Source organism: Podarcis pityusensis, assembly GCF_964106645.2.
Source record: "Podarcis pityusensis genome assembly, chromosome: 15".
Lineage (NCBI taxonomy): Eukaryota > Metazoa > Chordata > Lepidosauria > Squamata > Lacertidae > Podarcis > Podarcis pityusensis.
The window spans coordinates 23,627,728-23,646,823 of NC_138040.1; the positions used below are offsets into that span (position 1 = coordinate 23,627,728).

At 47.1% G+C, this 19,096-nt stretch overlaps 1 protein-coding gene across 4 annotated transcripts; it reads right to left on the reverse strand.

The window, feature by feature from the left end:
- Positions 1–9,267: 9,267 nt before the first annotated feature.
- TLCD5 (TLC domain containing 5) lies at positions 9,268–15,522 on the reverse strand. 4 transcript variants are annotated; one of them, XM_080983702.1, is made up of 3 exons: positions 15,083–15,522; positions 12,272–12,471; positions 9,268–10,570 (listed from the first exon to the last, which is right to left on the reverse strand). In XM_080983702.1, the coding sequence occupies exons 2-3, from the start codon at positions 12,468–12,470 to the stop codon at positions 10,032–10,034; spliced, it is 738 nt and encodes a 245-aa protein (XP_080839828.1). In that variant the 5' UTR covers position 12,471; positions 15,083–15,522; the 3' UTR covers positions 9,268–10,031. The 4 variants fall into 4 exon arrangements, with proteins under 4 accessions (XP_080839828.1, XP_080839829.1, XP_080839830.1 ...); XM_080983703.1 differs by lacking the exon at positions 15,083–15,522 and adding an exon at positions 14,745–14,830; XM_080983704.1 differs by lacking the exon at positions 15,083–15,522 and adding an exon at positions 14,267–14,650.
- Between the last annotated feature and the right edge of the window lie 3,574 nt (positions 15,523–19,096).

The window sequence follows — 19,096 nt, forward strand, 5'->3', positions numbered from 1 at the left end:
CCAATTGGAAAACAGCCTTTACCAAAGGTGTTGTGGACTTTGAAGACACTCAAACTCAGGATGAAAGGGAGAAACAAGCTAAGAGGAAGGCACATTTGGCAAACCCTCACCATGATCAACTCCCGCCTGGAAACCTATGTCCCCACTGCGGAAGGACGTGTGGATCTAGAATTGGCCTCCACAGTCACTGTTAAGACCGTGTTCATGGAAGACAATCCTCCTTAGCTACAAGTGATCACCAAAAAATAAGAAGAATTGGGTTGTTGTTTTGATTTTGATTATGTACTTTGTGCTCTTATTTTCTGATTTTATCCTGTGAACTGCCCTGAGACTTGCAGGTAGAGGGCGGTGTATAAATTCAATAAATAAAATAAAATTAAAATAAAATAGATAAATCCTTGTGCCCCTCAAAAACCTCTGCACAGCAGCACACTATAGCCTAAGTGCTCTGCAAAGATAAGGATCACAAGCATTGCTCTACACAATGTTAGGAGTGCCATACATCCAGATTTTCCCAGACATGTCCTAGAATCGGGCAGCATAATGACGTCTGGGTGGATTTTCGCAAAATCAGCAAAATGTCCGAGAAAAACCAGGCGTATGGCAAGGGAGGTATTTAAAAATAAATGAAAAATCCAAAAAAAGTCCCATAACTTTTTTGGGGGGGGGGGGGGGAAATATGGCAACACTTTTTTATCTGGTTCCATCCACCACTGACATGTGCTCCCCCAAAAGTTTCCCACCGCAGCGACTGGGTCACAAGGGTGATTATTACCAAGATCACAGCAGGTGTGGAGTGGAAAATCAACCCTCAATTTCGTGCCCTGCTGTGGTTGGAGGAAAATCTCTCCTCTAGGTGTGCTGTTTGCATTGGGAGGAAATCCCTCATTGCTGCCTTGTAAAGACAGATAGATAGATGAGCAAACGAATAAATTATATTATTATGGTTATCTGGATTGTTATGTACTGAGTTGAATAGGATCCAGAACGCAGCAGTCTGATTGGTCCTAGAACAATAGGATTCAGAATGCAGCAGTCTGATTGGTCCTAGAGCAATAGGATCCAGAATGCAGCAGTCTGATTGGTCCACAGGAGCCACCCAATCCAGCTCCAGGTGGAAGTGAATCCGCAACCTGATTGGCCTACAGGAGAATCCCAGAATTAGCCAATCATGTGGGGCCCATTGTGTAAATAATGTATATAAAGCAGACATTCTGGGGGAACTTCCATTCCTCCTCACCACTATGAGCTGAATAAAGAGCATGAAATCCACTCTCGACTCCAAGTATATTTCATGGATAGAGGGCAGTGAATCAACGGGAGATGCATTTTAAAATGAAAGAGTGTGCCAAAACAACCAACTCTTGGAAACAGTTTGGGCTTTAGTAGTTTTAGACACAAAGGGAGTGCATGATTGGGGGTGGGGTGGGGTGGTGGAACTAATCCTTGTATGCTTAACAAAATGTATGGGGGGGGGGAGACTCAATTTATTGACAAGGGAGAGAAGAATAGCAGAACTACAATGCAGTATTCAACACACACAGCCTGATAAATGGATTGGAACCGACTTAGGATAAAAGGAATTCAAAAGTTCTTTTTATTGAGTTTTTCAGCATCTCTCTGAATCTAGCACCTCCAGGGAAAAGCATCTTGATAGGCTGAAGCAGGAACTGTTTGGGAAGGGAGGTTTGTCCATTTATTTCAGCTTGCCAGAAAATCCATTGGCAGCCTCCCTTTTTTCATTCTGTAATGCAGGAAATCTATCATGGTTAAGCAATGGCTGCCAAAAATGGAGTTCTCCTTAATTCACAGCACTAGGCTGAGCTGGCAACCTACATATAGTGGTACCTCAGGTTACATATGCTTCAGGTTACATACACTTCAGGTTACAGACTCAGCTAACCCAGAAATAGTGCTTCAGGTTAAGAACTTTGCTTCAGGATGAGAACAGAAATCGTGCTCCGGCGGCGCGGCAGCAGCAGGAGGCCCCATTAGCTAAAGTGGTGCTTCAGGTTAAGAACAGTTTCAGGTTAAGAACGGACCTCCGGAACGAATTAAGTACTTAACCCGAGGTACCACTGTAATATATAAACACACAGAGGCTCTCCTAGCCTTCCACCCAAATTTTCTACATTGCTGTGATACCATGGAATATTCACAAATATTCCAAATGCTGAGGAAAGTAGACCTTGAAGTCACCCACTGGGCTGTAGATTCTGGACAGACAAAAGAGGTACTTCTTCTTGTTTCACATAATTAACCTGTGGAACTCTATTATTATTAATAGATCCGTAGATCTCAAAGCAGTTCACAACATTGCAATATCTGGTAATGGCATCAAGCTTAAGAGTGCAAAATTTTGCCAGTTCCTCACCAACTCCCAAAATAGGGGAAGACCCACAAGCCAAATTATTCCTGTACCCATCAGTTTTTAGACTCTGGGATTAATGGTGCGTCGGGCTGCCTCCTCCTTTAGATAGTAATGTGCACAACTTTTCTTTAAAATGTGGCAAGCAATCCTTAATGCGTTTGGGATCCACCCTGCTAATTCTGCTGAGTGGGTCCCTGGACATTTGCCCCAAAGTCCTACCCAGATGTCACCATGGATCCCCACAAATGATCATTATCCAGCAGATTAATTCCAATGAGCAGTCTCTCCCAATCTCTTACACACACACAGATACACACACAGAGAGAGACAAAACATCTGTTTCAGTCTGGGCGGAAAAGATCAAAGTGGCACGGTTTAAAGAAATGAAAAACGTCTGCTGAAAAATGTTTAGGCGTTTGAAGGAGGAGTTCTTTGGAAATGAAAGCTTTCTTCAGCCTTTCACCCCAACTCCAAACCAAGCAATTCAGAAGCTAGGAGCTGCCTAAGCATGTTTGGAGCTTTCATGAGACTTTTAAACGTTCTCCTCTCATCTCTGGATCCAAGGAACAGATTTGCTTACGGTGCTGGCTTTCCATGAGATGGCCCAGACCTGAAGCTCTGTTTCTTAACCGCTCAGAAAAAAGCTCTGAACTTTACAGCCTGGAAGTATATAAACAAGATAAAGCTATGCAAAGGACCCTGTCAAAAGGGGAGAGGGGCAAAAAGGAAGATTGGTGGAAGTTAATTTATGGCGGAATGTGAGTTTTTAAAAGTACGTATAACCACCTACTGCATCCTACCAATTATACAGCTGAGGCTCCAATACTTTGGCCACCTTATGAAAAGAGAAGACTCCCTGGAAAAGACCCTGATGTTGGGAAAGATTGAGGGCACAAGGAGAAGGGGACGACAGAGGTTGGATAGTGTTCTCAAAGCTACCAACATGAGTTTGACCAAACTGTGGGAGACAGTGGAAGACAGGAGTGCCTGGCGTTTTCTGGTCCATGGGGTCACGAAGAGTAGGACACGACTAAGCAACTAAACAATAACAACACCAATTCTACAACACAGGGTGCTGGTTATGGGAGCAAGACTGGGTGATCTGTGTGTGTTCAGTCATCAACACCCAGTTTGCACATGGGGAGTCTGATCCAGAGGAAGTCCCACCCTACCTCCTATTCCTCTTGCCAAACTGGGACCAGTACCCCACTGGGCACCATGTTTCCTGAAGGAATGCTCCCTCCTGCATATGCTTAACTGACCCTTAAGGTCCTCCAGCCACCCATGCTAAGTGAAATTAGATAGGTGTCTTCTAAGGACAGAGCCTTTTTGGTAGTAGCACCTCATCTACGGAACAGCCTCCCCAGGAAGTTTGAACAGAGTAACTTGACTGAGTTTCCATTTCATCTGTGTCCCTGAGGAAAAAGGAGAGGAATGCACATTTTATGGCAAGCCTTTTATACATAAAATCTCTTTTATTTTTATAAAATATAATACAAAGTTGCTACACCCATCACTGGTGGAACATTAAATTATTACACAGTAATCCAGTTCTGGGCACCACAGTTTAAGAAGGACACTGACAAACTGGAACGTGTCCAGAGGCAGACAACCAAAATGGTCAAAGGCCTGGAAACGATGCCTTATGAGGAACGGCTAAGGGAGCTGGGCATGTTTAGCCTGGAGAAGAGGAGGTTAAGGGGTGATATGATAGCCATGTTCAAATATATAAAAGGATGTCACATAGAGGAGGGAGAAAGGTTGTTTTCTGCTGCTCCAGAGAAGCGGACACGGAGCAATGGATCCAAACTACAAGAAAGAAGATTCCACCTAAACATTAGGAAGAACTTCCTGACAGTAAGAGCTGTTCGACAGTGGAATTTGCTGCCAAGGAGTGTGGTGGAGTCTCCTTCTTTGGAGGTCTTTAAGCAGAGGCTTGACAACCATATGTCAGGAGTGCTCTGATGGTGTTTCCTGCTTGGCAGGGGTTTGGACTCGATGGCCCTTGTGGTCTCTTCCAACTCTATGATTCTATGAAAACATGCTGCTTTTATGCTAGTATTTTTATGCTGTCCTTTGTACGCACTTGGAGTCAGGACATCTTGAATAGTGAAATCACAAATTATTTTAAGCATTGCACATCCCTTTAAAAGGAGACCCATCCTTAATTCTAGAGCCTTTCATGAGTCAGTAGGAGCCGAGATACAATATCAAGGCATGACACACAAGGCATGCAGGTGCTGGAAGCAGTGGGAGATCAAATATTTGAACACTCTTCCATATCAAAGAAACGTCTTTGCCTGTGGAAATCTAGCATGTCAAGGTAGTGTTTGAATCCAGCCTTCTCTCTGAAATGCTAGTCACAGACAGGTGAACCCAGTCACCTGCACTTACCTTGCAAAAATATTTAAAAAGCAGAACAAGCGATAAGACCTATTTGTTAAATAGAATGTCACCCGCATGTCTAACAATGTAATCTACGTTACTTAATGCAAGCACAAGAACAGACTTTCACAAATGGGTTTTGGAGGAATCACACATCAGCAATCTTGGCAAAGAAGCTCAATCAACCTCCTTTGAAACATTTTAATTCTGATGGTCACTCTGACTTGGAAATGTTACTTACAGAGAAGGAATGGGGAACCTGTGCCCCCCCCATGCTGTTGGAGTGCATCAGCCCCAGCCACCATGACCAATGGTCAGGGATGATGGGAGCTGTGGCCCCCAAAACAGAGCAATAATCAAATCCAGAAACATTAAAGGGGAACTGCTGTATCTAACACCTGATCAACTCTTATCTGGGTGATCCTATATTCTTCTTATATAGTAATGGAAAACTCATTTTTCTGAGTGTAGGTCCCTATGTAGCCAAAACAGCACCATCCACAGACAAGTTAGAGATATCTGAAGACATGGGAGAAGTACAAAAAGTGCTTAGAGGGGAAACAAGAACAGCCCAATGAAGACGGAGAATGTTTAATACCCACAGAATGCTGGTTACCTATTGTGATGGGGAGGGACAGAAAACTGCAAGGGCAGGTATGGAATGGAATATAATGAAAAAGGGCATGGCTGGCAACCTGAACAGGAACATTCTGCACTGTAACATTTTGTTGCTGATCCCACTTGCAACTCTTCATTTCTATGTGGGGCTTAAGTTTACTTTAGAAACAAAACAAAACTATCTTTCATACACCAAACTCCTTCCACCTTGATTGCTCTTAAAACTGTTGCCTTGGTTTGGTTCCCAGCATTCATTTGAAGCCTCAAGAATTGCTATCGAGGAAGGAAGAAACAGGAATGTTTAATTAAACAGTGCTAAGCCTGTATCTGGCTGATCATTTATTTGCATATATAATCATTTAGTGTTTGATCATATTCTTCTAGGGTCCAGAGCCCTGGTTATTGGTGGAATTGCTAAGCCCCTTTTTATGATATGAGCCTGTTGATCGCATACGTTTCAGCTCCCATTAATCCTAGATTTGGTTATTGTGACACGTGGCTACACCCCTGTGTTGTATTTGGAGCCTGCCTGCCCTTCAGAGAACAATGGCAGCGAATGCAGCTTCCCTGATTTTTGCAAGATTGGTTTCTTGCACCTGCCCATACTTGGACTACCTTATCAAGGAAGCGGTTGCTCCTGTACATCACAGATGCCGCTCCAAAGCATCAGGGTGGCTTGAGTGACCTTCCTTATCCAGTGGATAAGGCGATTATGCCAAGTTAAGCACTCAGCTCAGCTTTCTTTCTTGCACAAGTCGGTCTCCATCCTGCACGCCTCTAATGCACAGAGATCCCACTGACCACGCAAAAGAGGAAGAGTCTCGTGTACATATATAAAATTAGGCCCAGCAGCATCAGTGCCATTATAGAGATCCCTGCAGGGACATTATTAATCGGTAGTCCAGGGCTCCCAAACCTAGGAACAAAGGAAACTTCCTTGGTCCACCCAGGTCATTATTGACTCTCCCGGTCCTATCTAGAGGTGCCAAGGATTGAAGCTGAGATGCTAAGTAGCCCCTGTTCCCCAGCTTTCCGCCACAATGATAAACTAGTGAATGGACAAGTCCACAACAACCCAGACTAAGGAACTTGCTTCTTTAAAAAAAAAAAATTTAGGAAGCAGAAGCTACCAGATTTATCCTCAGAGGATATATATTATGTGCTCTATTATATTATCAAAGCCATATAGATTCCAAAATCCAGCGAAGAATGGCAGGCATGCTGCCCAAGCACAACATCAAGGCTGGATTACTGCAATGTGCTTTTGGTGGGGCTGCCCTTGGCTCAGAAGCTGCAGCTGGTGCAGAATAGGGCAGCCAGACTGCTGATGGAGGCAGCATTGTTAAAACACCTGCACTGGCTGTCCATCTAGTACCAAGCCAGGTTTAAGGCCCTTTTATTAATTTACAAGGCCTTGAACAACTTAGGTCCGAGGGACCTTAGGGACACCCTGAATCCTTATACCCCAGATTGATCACAGGGGTTATCTGCAAGAGCATCACCAGTTGTTCCTCTAGTTGGTGAGGATCCTTTGAGAGCAACAAGGAACCTAGCTTTTAGTGCCGTCGGTTCAGTCTTGTGGAATACAGTGGTACCTCGGGTTAACTACTTAATTCGTTCCGGAGGTCCGTTCTTAACCTGAAACTGTTCTTAACCTGAAGCACCACTTTAGCTAATGAGGCTTCCTGCTGCTGCCGCACCGCTGCTGCGCGATTTCTGTTCTCATCCTGAAGCAAAGTTCTTAACCTGAAGCACTATTTCTGGGTTAGAGGAGTCTGTAACCTGAAGCATATGTAACCTGAAGTGTATGTAACCCGAGGTATCACTGTACTCTGTCAATGGAGATTCAGCAATCACCTACTGTCATCTGTCATCTTCTAAACACCTGCTGAAAACTACTCTGCAAGGCTTATGAAGGAAATTAAGAATCCACCTTTCCATAACAGAGAGCTGATTTCTGAGTTCAAAATTTTCTATATGGTTTTTATTGTATGGATTCATGTATTGAGTGTTGTACAGGCAGCAATCATTTTAGGCGTGTCTAATTGATGTGCGATTGTCGACACACAGGTCCTTTTGGACCCGGAAGAGGACAGAACAGGGGTGGGGCATACTTATGCACACTCAGCCAATGGACACGGAGGCTGGGAACGGAAACGCCCCCATGCAAAATGGCCGCCTGTAAACTACTCTGATTTTATGAACAGTGGTATGTATTTTTTATAAAACACACACACAATGGAGAGGACCATTGCTCAGTAGTACATCAGCCTTGCATGCAGAAGGTTCCAGGTTCAATCTCTGGCTTCTGCGGGTCTGCGAGTGACCCGTGCCTGAACACTGGAGAGCCACTGCCAATCAGTGTAGACAGTATTGAGTTACAGGAACCCAAGTTCTGACCCATTACAAGGCAGTTTCCTATGTTCCTGAGGCATAAGAGCAAGAGACAACATCTTCTTCCTCCACAACCCCAAGGGGTAGGGAGGGAATCAGTTTGTTCAAACTCCTAGGGCCAGCTTAACCAGTATCCCAGGTACGTATAAAAATAAATCCCAGCCACATTGTAGCTCATATTATGAAAGCTGTCAGGTTCTTCTATACTTCAACCCTGGCATATAATGCCTACCTGGGACTTTTGACTCACTATACCAACATCCAGACCACACAGCCCAGCAGGAAACAGCTAGAAACTATACATACAAACTTTCAGTCCAGCCCCGCGAGCATGAGACTGTTCAGATGGTCCCAAATATACCAATAGGACTTTTGTTGCAGCTCTGGCTGAACAAGAGAACCTCAGCACTGACTGTGGGGGAGCCAAACCCAAACATCTCTCACCCCAACAGTGCCATAACACTGATTTTAGTTCTTCCGCTTACTAGCACTCAAAATACAGAAGAGTGTGCCTAAGAGAAAATAGCAAGCTATCAGAAAACAAGAACTACTTTAAGGATTAGCTCCCTCTCCCCCCTGAATTCTAAAATGTGCTTTCAGGCATTATCTTCAAACCAACAATAATCAATGGTTTCATTAACACTGGGCAACGTAACATCGATTTACTGTTCAGGGAAGTCCCAGGTGTACTGGAGCAACGATTCCTGAAAGACAAGTTTGTGTGTGGTTTAAGAAGATGGGTGGATGGTTGGCATCCATCTGTCTCGGGAGACAATGGAGGGGTGCGCCTTTAAGAGTGAAGTCAAACCACTGGAGAGGTACAGCACCTGCTGTGGCTGTAGAGAATGATACTGGAGAGACAGGATTTGTTGCAGCTGGGGCAGAATGTGGTAGATGATTTTGTCTACCTGGTTTCTACCACAAGATGGGTTGATATATCCCAACCTTCCATTTTCAAGCCTGGTCTTCAGAGAAAGTGGAAACATCCCTTTAAGTATGATTGCTAAGTGAAACTGCCATGTTCAGAGGCGGAATACCCCCGAATATTGGCTCATAGTGGTGGCAGAATGGAAGGGCTGCTGCCACCTTCATGCTTGACATCTGGCTTTCCTGTCAGAAACAAATACTGGCTGGGTGAATCTTTGTTCCGATTCAGCATCATATCACACATTCAAAAAGTGGCAGCAATGGGAATCTTTCTCTTCCTGTGCCACTTCTCTGAGTCTTTGGATGAAGAAGAAGAAGAAGAGTTTGGATTTGATATCCCGCCTTTCACTCCCCTTCAGGAGTCTCAAAGCGGCTAACATTCTCCTTTCCCTTCCTCCCCCACAACAAACACTCTGTGAGGTGAGTGGGGCTGAGAGACTTCAAAGAAGTGTGACTGGCCCAAGGTCACCCAGCAGCTGCATGTGGAGGAGCGGAGACGCGAACCCGGTTCCCCAGATTACGAGACTACCGCTCTTAACCACTACACCACACTGGCTCTCTACCTGGAGTCTTTGGATGCTATGAACGACAAGCTATCCTGATCCCTGAATGGTATGTTGGGGAAATGAGTCATAAAAATGAACTGGTGCTGCTTAGCAAGTCCCCTGGCATCTCTAGATAGGGTTGGGACTGGAACATTGCTTGCCTGAAAAAACTAGGGATCAGCTGCCAGTTAGTGTACAGTCTAGACATGGGCCAATGATCCCACTCAAGATAAAAAGAGCATTCTTTGCTCTCATGTACAGTAGTGATGTTGCTGGAGGAGGTTGTGGTTATTGCATTCCAAGCGCTCACAGCCTTGGGAGTGCAAACAGGTTTTGTGTTGTACACAAGTGTTTTCGTCTCATTGAATGCACCTCATCTGCAGCACAATATGCCAGTGTTTCCATAGTGCGAATTTCCCTGGAGTTGACACCTATTCCAGCCTACTCCAGCATGACATGGGTCTATCAACTGATCATGATTGTATCCCGCCCTTCCTCCAAAACACCGAGGGCAGGAGTTATCCTATTTTCCTCATAAAATCCCTGTGAGGTATGTTGGGCTTAGAGGAAAGTGGCTGGCGAAGGTCACCCAGTGAGCTTCGTGGCTAAGGAGGTCTTGGAACTGGGGTCTCCCCAGTCTTAATCCAGCACTCTACATATCTACTAGGCAGCCCGGGGTATTCATTTCCAATGTGACCTGTCTTGAACACATGGCCTTGTGAACCAGACCTTTGGAAACTTCCCCCTGCCCCATGCTAACCAGATCATGAAACACGGACCCAGATTGGGTGTCAATGGTCCTTCAGGTGCCCGTTGGTGTTCAAGTTCATCTCTTTGCTCCACCGGCTCCTCCAGGCATGGTACTTCTTCATGCTCTTCCTCCGGGCGAACCGGCAGATGCTGATCATGAAGACCCAAGACACGGTGTACATGATCACCCCGCCGACCTTGATGAACCACTTGGGCTTGGGCGACATCAACACGCAGTACATCAGCCACGCCCCGACCCCGATCCTCACTCCTGTGAAGAGCACCACAAAGAAGAAGTCCACCACGTCCCCCGTAAGAGTGTGGTAGAGCCCCTTCTCCCGGAGGAACCAACGGGCCTGCAGCAGCGGGTTGGTGATCTCGCTGCCAAAGATGACCCCGTTGACCTCCGCGGCCGACTCGCCCAGGGCGAGGGAGACGGTGATGCCCAGGATGCTGACGGTGTGATGGGCCAGCATCAGAGCCCCTTCTGCCTGGAAGTAGACACACCAACCAAGGTCGAAGAGGAAATAACCCAAGCTCATGCAGAGCGCATGGACCTGCAGGGTGGTGTTAGGTGACCCTGAAAGGAAAGTCAAAAAGAAGGTCAGACTAAGGCTGGGCGATCAATATATCATCCAAAACCGGTTTGAAGTCCACATCCTTATATCAGTTTCATAATTTTTGACCTGGCAATGTATTGTGAAACATGGTGTATGTGTGTATGTGTGCTACGCAAAAATCACAATGTGGGGAAAACCATGAAGCCAGCCAATGCTTCTACATAAAAAGGTAAAGGGACCCCTGACCATTAGGTCCAGTCGTGACCGACTCTGGGGTTGCGGTGCTCATCTAGCTTTATTGGCCGAGGGAGCCGGCGTACAGCTTCCGGGTCATGTGGACAGCATGACTAAGCCGCTTCTGGCGAACCAGAGCAGTGCACGGAAACGCCATTTACCTTCCCGCTGGAGCGGTACCTATTTATCTACTTGCACTTTGACATGCTTTCGAACTGCTAGGTTGGCAGGAGCTGGGACTGAGCAACAGGAGCTCACCCAGTCACGGGGATTTGAACTGCCGACCTTCTGATTGGCAAGTCCTAGGCTCTGTGGTTTAACCCACAGCGCAACCCGCGTCCCCTGTGCCTCTACATAGGGCCATCCTTATTTCAGATGCTGTGATATACAGTGGCACCTTGGTTCCCGAATGGCTTAGTTGACAAACAAATCGGTTCCCAAATGCCGCAAACCCAGAAGTGTTCCAGTTTGCAAACGTTTTTTGGAAGCCGAATGTCAGCATTGTTTCTGGGGCCAAGCAGCCAATCAGAAGTTATGCCTTGCTTTGCAAACGTTTTAAAGTTGAACAGACTTCCAGAACGGATTGAGTTCGAGAACCAAGGTAGTTCTGTATTGGTATATCACGATGCTGAAAACCAGATATCACCCACCCCTAGGTCAGACTGCATCCAGCTTGTAAGAAGCTGTTTTATATTAAGCCGGGCTATTGGTTCATCTAGCCAGTAGTGTAGTGGCAAATTCAGAAGTCTTCATGATACTCACAGCCTTCTAAGATTATACAGCTTTCTAAGTTTATACAACACAGGCGTCCCACCCACCCCCACTTATACTGGGGTTATGTTCCGGCCCGCCATGCACGTAAATGAAATCGCATAATGTGGGGAGCACCCTTTAAACACCATCTCTGCCACTTGCAAAAAAAAATTTAAAATGCTGTATCCAAAAATACCCACAACTAGAACTGAAGCTCTGGGGCTGGCAGCAGACTGGAGGATGTGCGGGAAACAGGCCACTGCTGTGCTACCCTGCACATCAGCTGTTAGGCAGGGAGGCTGAGCAGCCTAAACAAAGACTTGCTACATCTCCAGTCTCTGCAGGGCTTCCTCCACCCTCAGTGATATCCTCTTTGGGCTCCAGGGGGGGGTCTCCGCATGAGCCATAAGGACTCTCCAACTCCTGCCATTTCTGAGTAGGAATTTATTTATTTATTTATTTATTTATTTATTTATTTCCCTGTGCTGCATGTGTACATAGTTGCACACAAGTCGAGTGGGGAGAATACCTGCTCAGGCAGTGACCGTTTTAGGCACGTGCTACATGTGCGCGACTGCACACGTGCACATCGCGCTGAACCCTGAACCACCTGAGCTATTTTCAATTCCATTTCCAATAGTCCCTTATGTCTACTTTGCTGTCGCTGTCCCCCCATTGTTTTTCAGCCTGTGTGGAGCCAACTTCCGATCTAAGGTGAGGCGGTTGCAGCGTACCTGGGTAAGACATAGGCCACGGGCCATCGATGAAGCTGATGTAGCCGGAGAGGCAAGTGGCAAGGACCCCGTGAGTCAGAGTGACCAGCCTGCAGCTCCACTCGTAGGTGCGGCCTTTGAACCAATGGCAAGACCATGTGTAGAGGGAGAACCAGCCAATCAGGCTGAAGGCCACCCGGAGGACCATGGTAGCCACCATCCTGTGTTGGGATAGAGGGGAGAAAGAAGAGGATGAAGTTAAATCCCTCAGTTCTTGCAACTAACCAGAAACACCCCCCAGCCCCTCACAAGATGCGGGATCACTTGCAACCAATCGCTCCTGCTAGTTAGAAATTAGCCAGGTGCCAGGAGCATTTTGCTACTGGTTTGGATCCAGCTGTGATTTCTGGGTGCCAGGTTGACAACCACTGTTCAAAAACCTCTGCCTTAGTCCATGGTTAGTTCCATTTCCACTGTGTGTTTTTTTCCTTCTTGCATACTGGGGCAAGTGAATTGTAAGAGCAAGCTACAGTCAAGCAATGTAGTTAAAATCACAGAATCATAAAGCTGTAGCATTGGAAGAGACCCCAGTGCTCATCTAGTCCAGCCACCTGGTGAATAGACATTCCATTGTGGTGACCATAACCCAGGTTCATTTGAACCTAGGTTCGAGGGGGCCATATCTTAGTTTCTATAACACTGCTTCTAATAGCAATCTTGGGTGATGGGTGTTGTCAAAAAGAGGCAAGGGAAGCTTTTGAGAAATGGGGGTGCCAGCATTCTCTGGGAAAACCCCAAGGTTAGCAAAGCACAAAGAGCCTGAAATGCTGGTCAAGTTATTTCCAATTATTTATTTCCACAAATTATTTATTTCCAATAACTTTTCACTAAGTGTTAAGCAGTACTCTGTATCCTTTGTTGTTGTTTTTTAATCCTCTGCTAGTTAGAAATTAGCCCAGCGGCGGCAGAAAGGCAGGCAGGCTTGTGTAAGGCAAGGTGTCGTCTATTCTGATCGCACACTGTGCAGCTTCTGTGAGGACGGGAAACTTACTAGGTTTTTAAAAGGAGGGTTAACCAGTTGTATCTGTTTCCACTAGCAGTGTTTCTTAGATAGTGGACTGAGACCTACCAGTGAGCTTGGGGGGGGGGCACTTTCACATGCCACAGCTTGCCCAGTGCCTCCTCACTTGCCTGCCCCAACCCCTAGCCTCACCATAGCCTCTTGCAATGGACTAAGTTGTTGAATGGGAGACAGAGAAATTCAGAAGGGAGAAAAGAATAAAGCTCTCTCTCCTCTGCAGGGCCAGCAGAAGTGTAGAAGGAAATTACAAATTGAAATCAAAGGTTAGTATTGTTAAATATACATACAGTGGCACCTCGGTTTATGAACTTAATCCGTTCTGGAAGTCCATTCTTAAACCAAAGCTGTTCTTAAACTGAGGCACGCTTTCCCTAATGAGGCTTCCCGCCACCCTTCCACCTTTTGACTTCCATTCATGTTGTTGTTTAGTCGTGTCTGACTCTTCGTGACCCCATGGACCAGAACACGCCAGTCTTCCACACTTCCATTCATAGACCAAGGTAAAGTTTGCTAACCGGAACACTACTTCTGGTTTTGTGGAATTCTTATACCAAATAGCTCATAAACAGGGCTGTTCTTAAACAGAAGTACCACTGTATATTATTAGTATTTTTATTATTGGAATGACAACAGATAAATTCGAAATAGAAAGGAGGAGGGGAAGAAGGGAAAACTGTTATGGGAGGAAGAATAAAATGTAAAAGGAGGGGTGAAAGTAACTGGCAGTTTGGGGAGCGCAGTTAAAGTACAAGTTAAGCGTGAAATGAAAATGGGAGAAGAAATTACAGGTGATGGGTAAAAATACTTGGAGAGGTAAGCGAGGTTGGGAAGGGAAAACTAAAAGAAAAAGCCTTTCTTCCCCACTTACAGCCTTTGGATCAGCAAATGCTGCCTAAAATCGGGAAGGTGAGATTTCTCGCCACACCACCTCCTACCTGAGCCATTTCAGTGGAGGTGCAACAGGTTCGGGGGGGGGGGGGGCTTTTCATTTCAGCAATTTCTTAAAGGGAAACCGAGCTCCTCGCAGCTGAGCTCTTAAGTCCCTTCCTTTCCCCCTTTCCTCCAGATCCGTGGGGAGGAGGCGCGAGACCCTTTGCACGTGCTTCGAGCTTCTCTTATTGGATGCCTCGTCCGTCTTCAGGGCCGAGGCATCCCTGGCGTTGCAAAGAAGATCCGGGGTTAAAACCCCGTTGGGAATCCCGTCTTAATGTCTGGGAAGCGCCGCGCGCGCTCTCCGCGCCCTCCCTTAAAGAGGCTTCCGCCGCCTCGATGGAGCGCAACAGGAGGTCCCCAGCCTGGGAATCTGGCCCCGTCTCTCCCCTCCGGCCCCAAAGACCTTCTCCCGCCCTGCAGAGCCCAGCAGGCTCGTGCGCCCGCTTTGGGGAGCCCCCGCGCGCTCCTTGGAGAGGTTACCTGGCCCGGAGCGCCGTCGGGGCTACCGCGCCGCTCCCCCTCCCGCGGCTCCTCCGCCCCCCGGGCAGGCGAGGCGTCTCCGCGTTACGATGATTGCCGAGCCGGAGGCGGCAACGACGGCGGCGGCAGAAAGGCAGGCAGGGAGGGAGGCGGAGAGGAGCCGGCTTAGGGTCACCTGCTGGTGGGGAGGAGAGATCGCAGCGCCGAGGACAGGGTGGGGACAAGGGGCCGGCCCGGGAAGGAGGGGAGAGCCTGAAGCAGCCCACCCCCTCGGCGTATTCGGGGGAAGGAGGAGAGAGAAGGGGAAGAAAAAGGATGGAAGGTGGCGAGCGGCAAACTCTCGCCGAAGGTCGCTTCCAAACGAACTGAGCGTCAACCCCACAAGAGCGCCCAACCCTGGTTGTCAGGGTTGTCAGATGTCAGTCAACCAATGTCAGTCCTGCTCAGAGTAGGCCCTTGAAGTCAATGGACATGAGCCACTTAGATTCATTCATTTCAAGCGGTTTACTCTTAGCAGATCTTAACTGGGAACACACCCACCCCACCCGTTTCCTGGCGTGATCGGAATTGGTCGGTGCGCATGTGTTAAGAAAGAAAATGAGCGGGTGTCTGATTATCAATAATTCAGTAGGCGGGAGGTGTAGAGAGACGCTTCCGTGCCTCTTGCCAGGTCTTCCAGGAACAGAGAGCCCCGGCGAGGAACAAGTAAAATCTGTAGTGCAGGTGATCACTCAGGTGAGCAGGACGTGACCCCTTCGAAAGACTTACCCAATCCTCCCTAAGCAAGGAGGGACTTTGCACATACGTTAAGGAAGGTTTCCAGCAGGTGGGGTGGGATAGGGGGCGGAAGCGCCGTCCAGGCTGCGCCTTCGTCTTGTGCTGAAAACGTCATTTTGACAGCGGGTTGTTTCAGGCTCACTGAGAAATTCATGGAGGAGAAGGAGATCAATGACTACGGCTAGGTACAGACTACAAGTACCACACCTTTAAAGCACATTCTTCCCCTCAAAGAATTCTGAGCACTGTGCTTTACCGCTTACACGCAGCCTTTCTCAACCTGTGGGTCCCCAGATGTTGCTGAACTACAACTCCTATCACCTCTAGCTAGCAAGGCCAGAGCTCAGGGATGATGGGAGTTGTAGTCCAACAACTTCTGAGGACCCACAGGTTGAGAACCACTACTTGCATACTACAGTGCCCCGAATCCTTTGAGCGAAAGTGTGTTGAAGGTGCTTAAGTGGTTTCATGGTTGGAGTATTGGTTTAGATCAGTCATAGGCAAACTCCGGCCCTCCAGATGTTTGGGACTACAATTCCCATCATCCCTGACTGCTGGTCCTGTTAGCTAGGAATGATGGGAATTGTAGTCCAAAACATCTGGAGGACCAGAGTTTGCCTATGCTTGGCTTAGATAGAACCTGGGAACAGGAGTGGGGAATCTGTGGACTTTCTGATGTTGCTGGACTGCAGCTCCCATCATCCCTGACAATTTGCCTTTTTGGCTGAGGCTGATGGGAATTGGAGTCCAAAACATCAGGAGGGTCACAAGTTCCCAAGTTTTGACCTCAGGCATCCTTCCCCAATCTGGTGTCACCCAGAACTCTCGGACTACAACTCCCATCAGCACCAGCCACCAGGGGTGGACCAACAGATACGTCAGTGTGGCGTAGTGGTTAGAGTGCCAGACTAGGATCTGGGAGACCAGGGTTCAAATCCCCAGTCAGCTGTGAAGCTCACTAGGTGACCTTGGGCCTGTCACTGTCTCTTCACCTAACCTACCTCACAGGGTTGTTGTGATGATAAAGTGGGGAGACAGGAAAAGCCATGTATGCTTTCTGGGGGAAAGGTGGGATATAAATTAAATAAATAAGTAAATAAATTTAAAGTTATAGTTATAGTGTGTATGCAGCCTACAAGTGTTTCTCTCCCACACTGCCATGCCACATTTTCCACCTACAGAGTAGAAAATACTGGTAGAAAAGCGGATAGGTAGGTAGAAAAATCTTCTGACGCTGTATGAAGCAGCTTTTTCCCATCCAGCCAGCCCACAGCAAGTCATTTAGGAACAAAGGTACAGGGTAATTGAGGTGGGGAGGACCTTTCTGGGCTGATGGCCCCAGAAGGCTCTTCGATCAAACACAACATTTTGGTTCCATGGACCTCTGAATTCTATGCTTTCATTAAAAGGCGAGTGTTGATTATATGTTTGTGTTATGGCTCTGCCTAGTCTAGTAATTATCACACCGTGAGTCAGGTCGGATGATGATCTCTCCAGTCCTGACGGCCCAGTCATGCATAACTTTGACATGACCAGTTGCCCTTCTGAACACAAATAAAGCAAGCCATTTTGTGCATGATTGTTTTGTACATCCAACAAAGCAAACAAGCATCGCTTTCTTCCACTTGAGCCTTTCCTGACAGTGTTGGTTGATTGGGGGGAAAGCGGGATGTGTGTGTGTGTGTGTGTGTGTGTGTGTGTGGCTGAAATCCTGAATAGCAGCACTCCTCTTCCTGTTGTTGTTTAGTCGTTTAGTCGTGTCCGCCTCTTCGTGACCCCATGGACCAGAGCACGCCAGGCACTCCTCTTAGGAGATACATATTATATCCTACAACAAAAGTGAAGTCCCCTCATGTAGCTTAACTAGCGATAAACACTGTGTTTACTCACAGCCTTTGCAACAGTGGTAACCTTGGATTGTCGTTGCTGTTGCTAGTTTTGCCATTCCAGTTTTGTGAACCCCTAATTGCCTTCGATTTTAAGAGTACCTCTATTGGTCCCTTACTTTTCCTGCCCCGACCTGGCCACAGTGATCCATGCGACGGTCATCTCCAGGCTTGACTACTGTAATTCGCTCTATGCGGGGCTGCCCTTGAAGCTGACCCAGAAACTCCAGCGGGTACAGAATGCTGCAGCGAGGCTCCTCACGGGGTCTCTGCCATGGGAGCATATTCACCCAGTGCTTTTCAAACTGCACTGGCACCCTGTAGAGTACAGGGTCAGATTTAAGGTGCTGCTTTTGACCTTTAAAGCCCTTCGCGGCCTAGGACCCTCGTACCTACGGGACCGCCTCTCCCAGTATGCCCCACGGAGAGCCTCAAGGTCCATAAATAGCAACACCCTAGTGGTCCCGGGCCCTAAGGAAGTTAGATTAGCTTCAACCAGAGCCAGGGCCTTTTCAACTCTGGCTCCGGCCTGGTGGAACGCTCTGCCTCATGAGACCAGGGCCCTGCAGGATCTGATTTCTTTCCGCAGGGCCTGTAAGACAGAGTTGTTCTGCCTGGCATTTGGCTTGGAGCCAATTTGATTCCCTCCCGCTCTTTCTTTTTTCCTTTCCTTCTCCTCCTGCGATGAGGCTACATTTTAATATTTTAATGTTTCAATATTTGAATGTTGTATTTTAATTTTGTTTTTAAGTTGTAATCATTCAACTTGTTTTTATTATTGCTTGTAAGCAGCTCTGAGCTGGGGAGGGCGGGGTATAAATAAAAATTATTATTATTATTATTGTTGTTGTTGTTTTTGTTTACTTTGCTGTCAATTAATGCCCTTAAGACATATCATCAAGGACTTCCTGTTGTTTAAGCCACCCATGAATCATGACAAATCACTAAAATTTGACCTGCCTCTGTATTTGCAGATTTACATACTTAAAGGTAAAGGTAAAGGGACCCCTGACCATTAGGTTCAGTCGTGACCGACTCTGGGATCGCAGCGCTCATCTTGCTTTATTGGCCGAGGGAGCCGGTGTACAGCTTCTGGGTCATGTGGCCAGCATGACTAAGCCGCTTCTGGCGAACCAGAGCAGCGCATGGAAACGCCGTTTACCTTCCCGCCAGAGCGGTACCTATTTATCTACTTGCACTTTGACGTGCTTTCGAACTGCTAGGTTGGCAGGAGCAGGGACCTACTTAGTGGATGGCTAATTGCTTGCTGCAAGAAATATCACTCTTTGCCGTTTGGAGCAGGGGAGTGATTTGGGCCTTTCTCCCTCTTCCTCACTAATTTCCAGATATGGCATTTCCCCACAAAATATTTATCTCCTCCCACACCCCGCACGCCAACTTTGACCCTAGGTTATGGGCGCAATAACAGACTGTCTAGGCGCTCTTTTTTATAACAAAAATACAAAGCTGAAAATGAATGAACTGCAGCTAAAACATTATGTTCGTTTTTCACATGGTCTTGTCCTTCCCCTGCCCACCCCCTAATACTCTTAAGAGGGCCTCTTTTCCAGTCTTCAGAGAGTAGCTGGAAGTGAGGAGGCAGAAAAAAGTCCTCCTTTCCTTCCACTCAGTAGTTTTAATCGAAAATCATAGGTGCAGTACTGCGCCCAGAGCTTGGAAACTGCTCAC

Bases quoted from the DNA above. Each gene is read 5' to 3' on its own strand.
- TLCD5 (XM_080983702.1), bottom strand. From the start codon at position 12,470: ATGGTGGCTACCATGGTCCTCCGGGTGGCCTTCAGCCTGATTGGCTGG. The intron at 10,571-12,271 runs GTACGCTGCAAC...CTTTCCTTTCAG, and splicing joins GTGGCCTATGTCTTACCCAG to GGTCACCTAACACCACCCTG.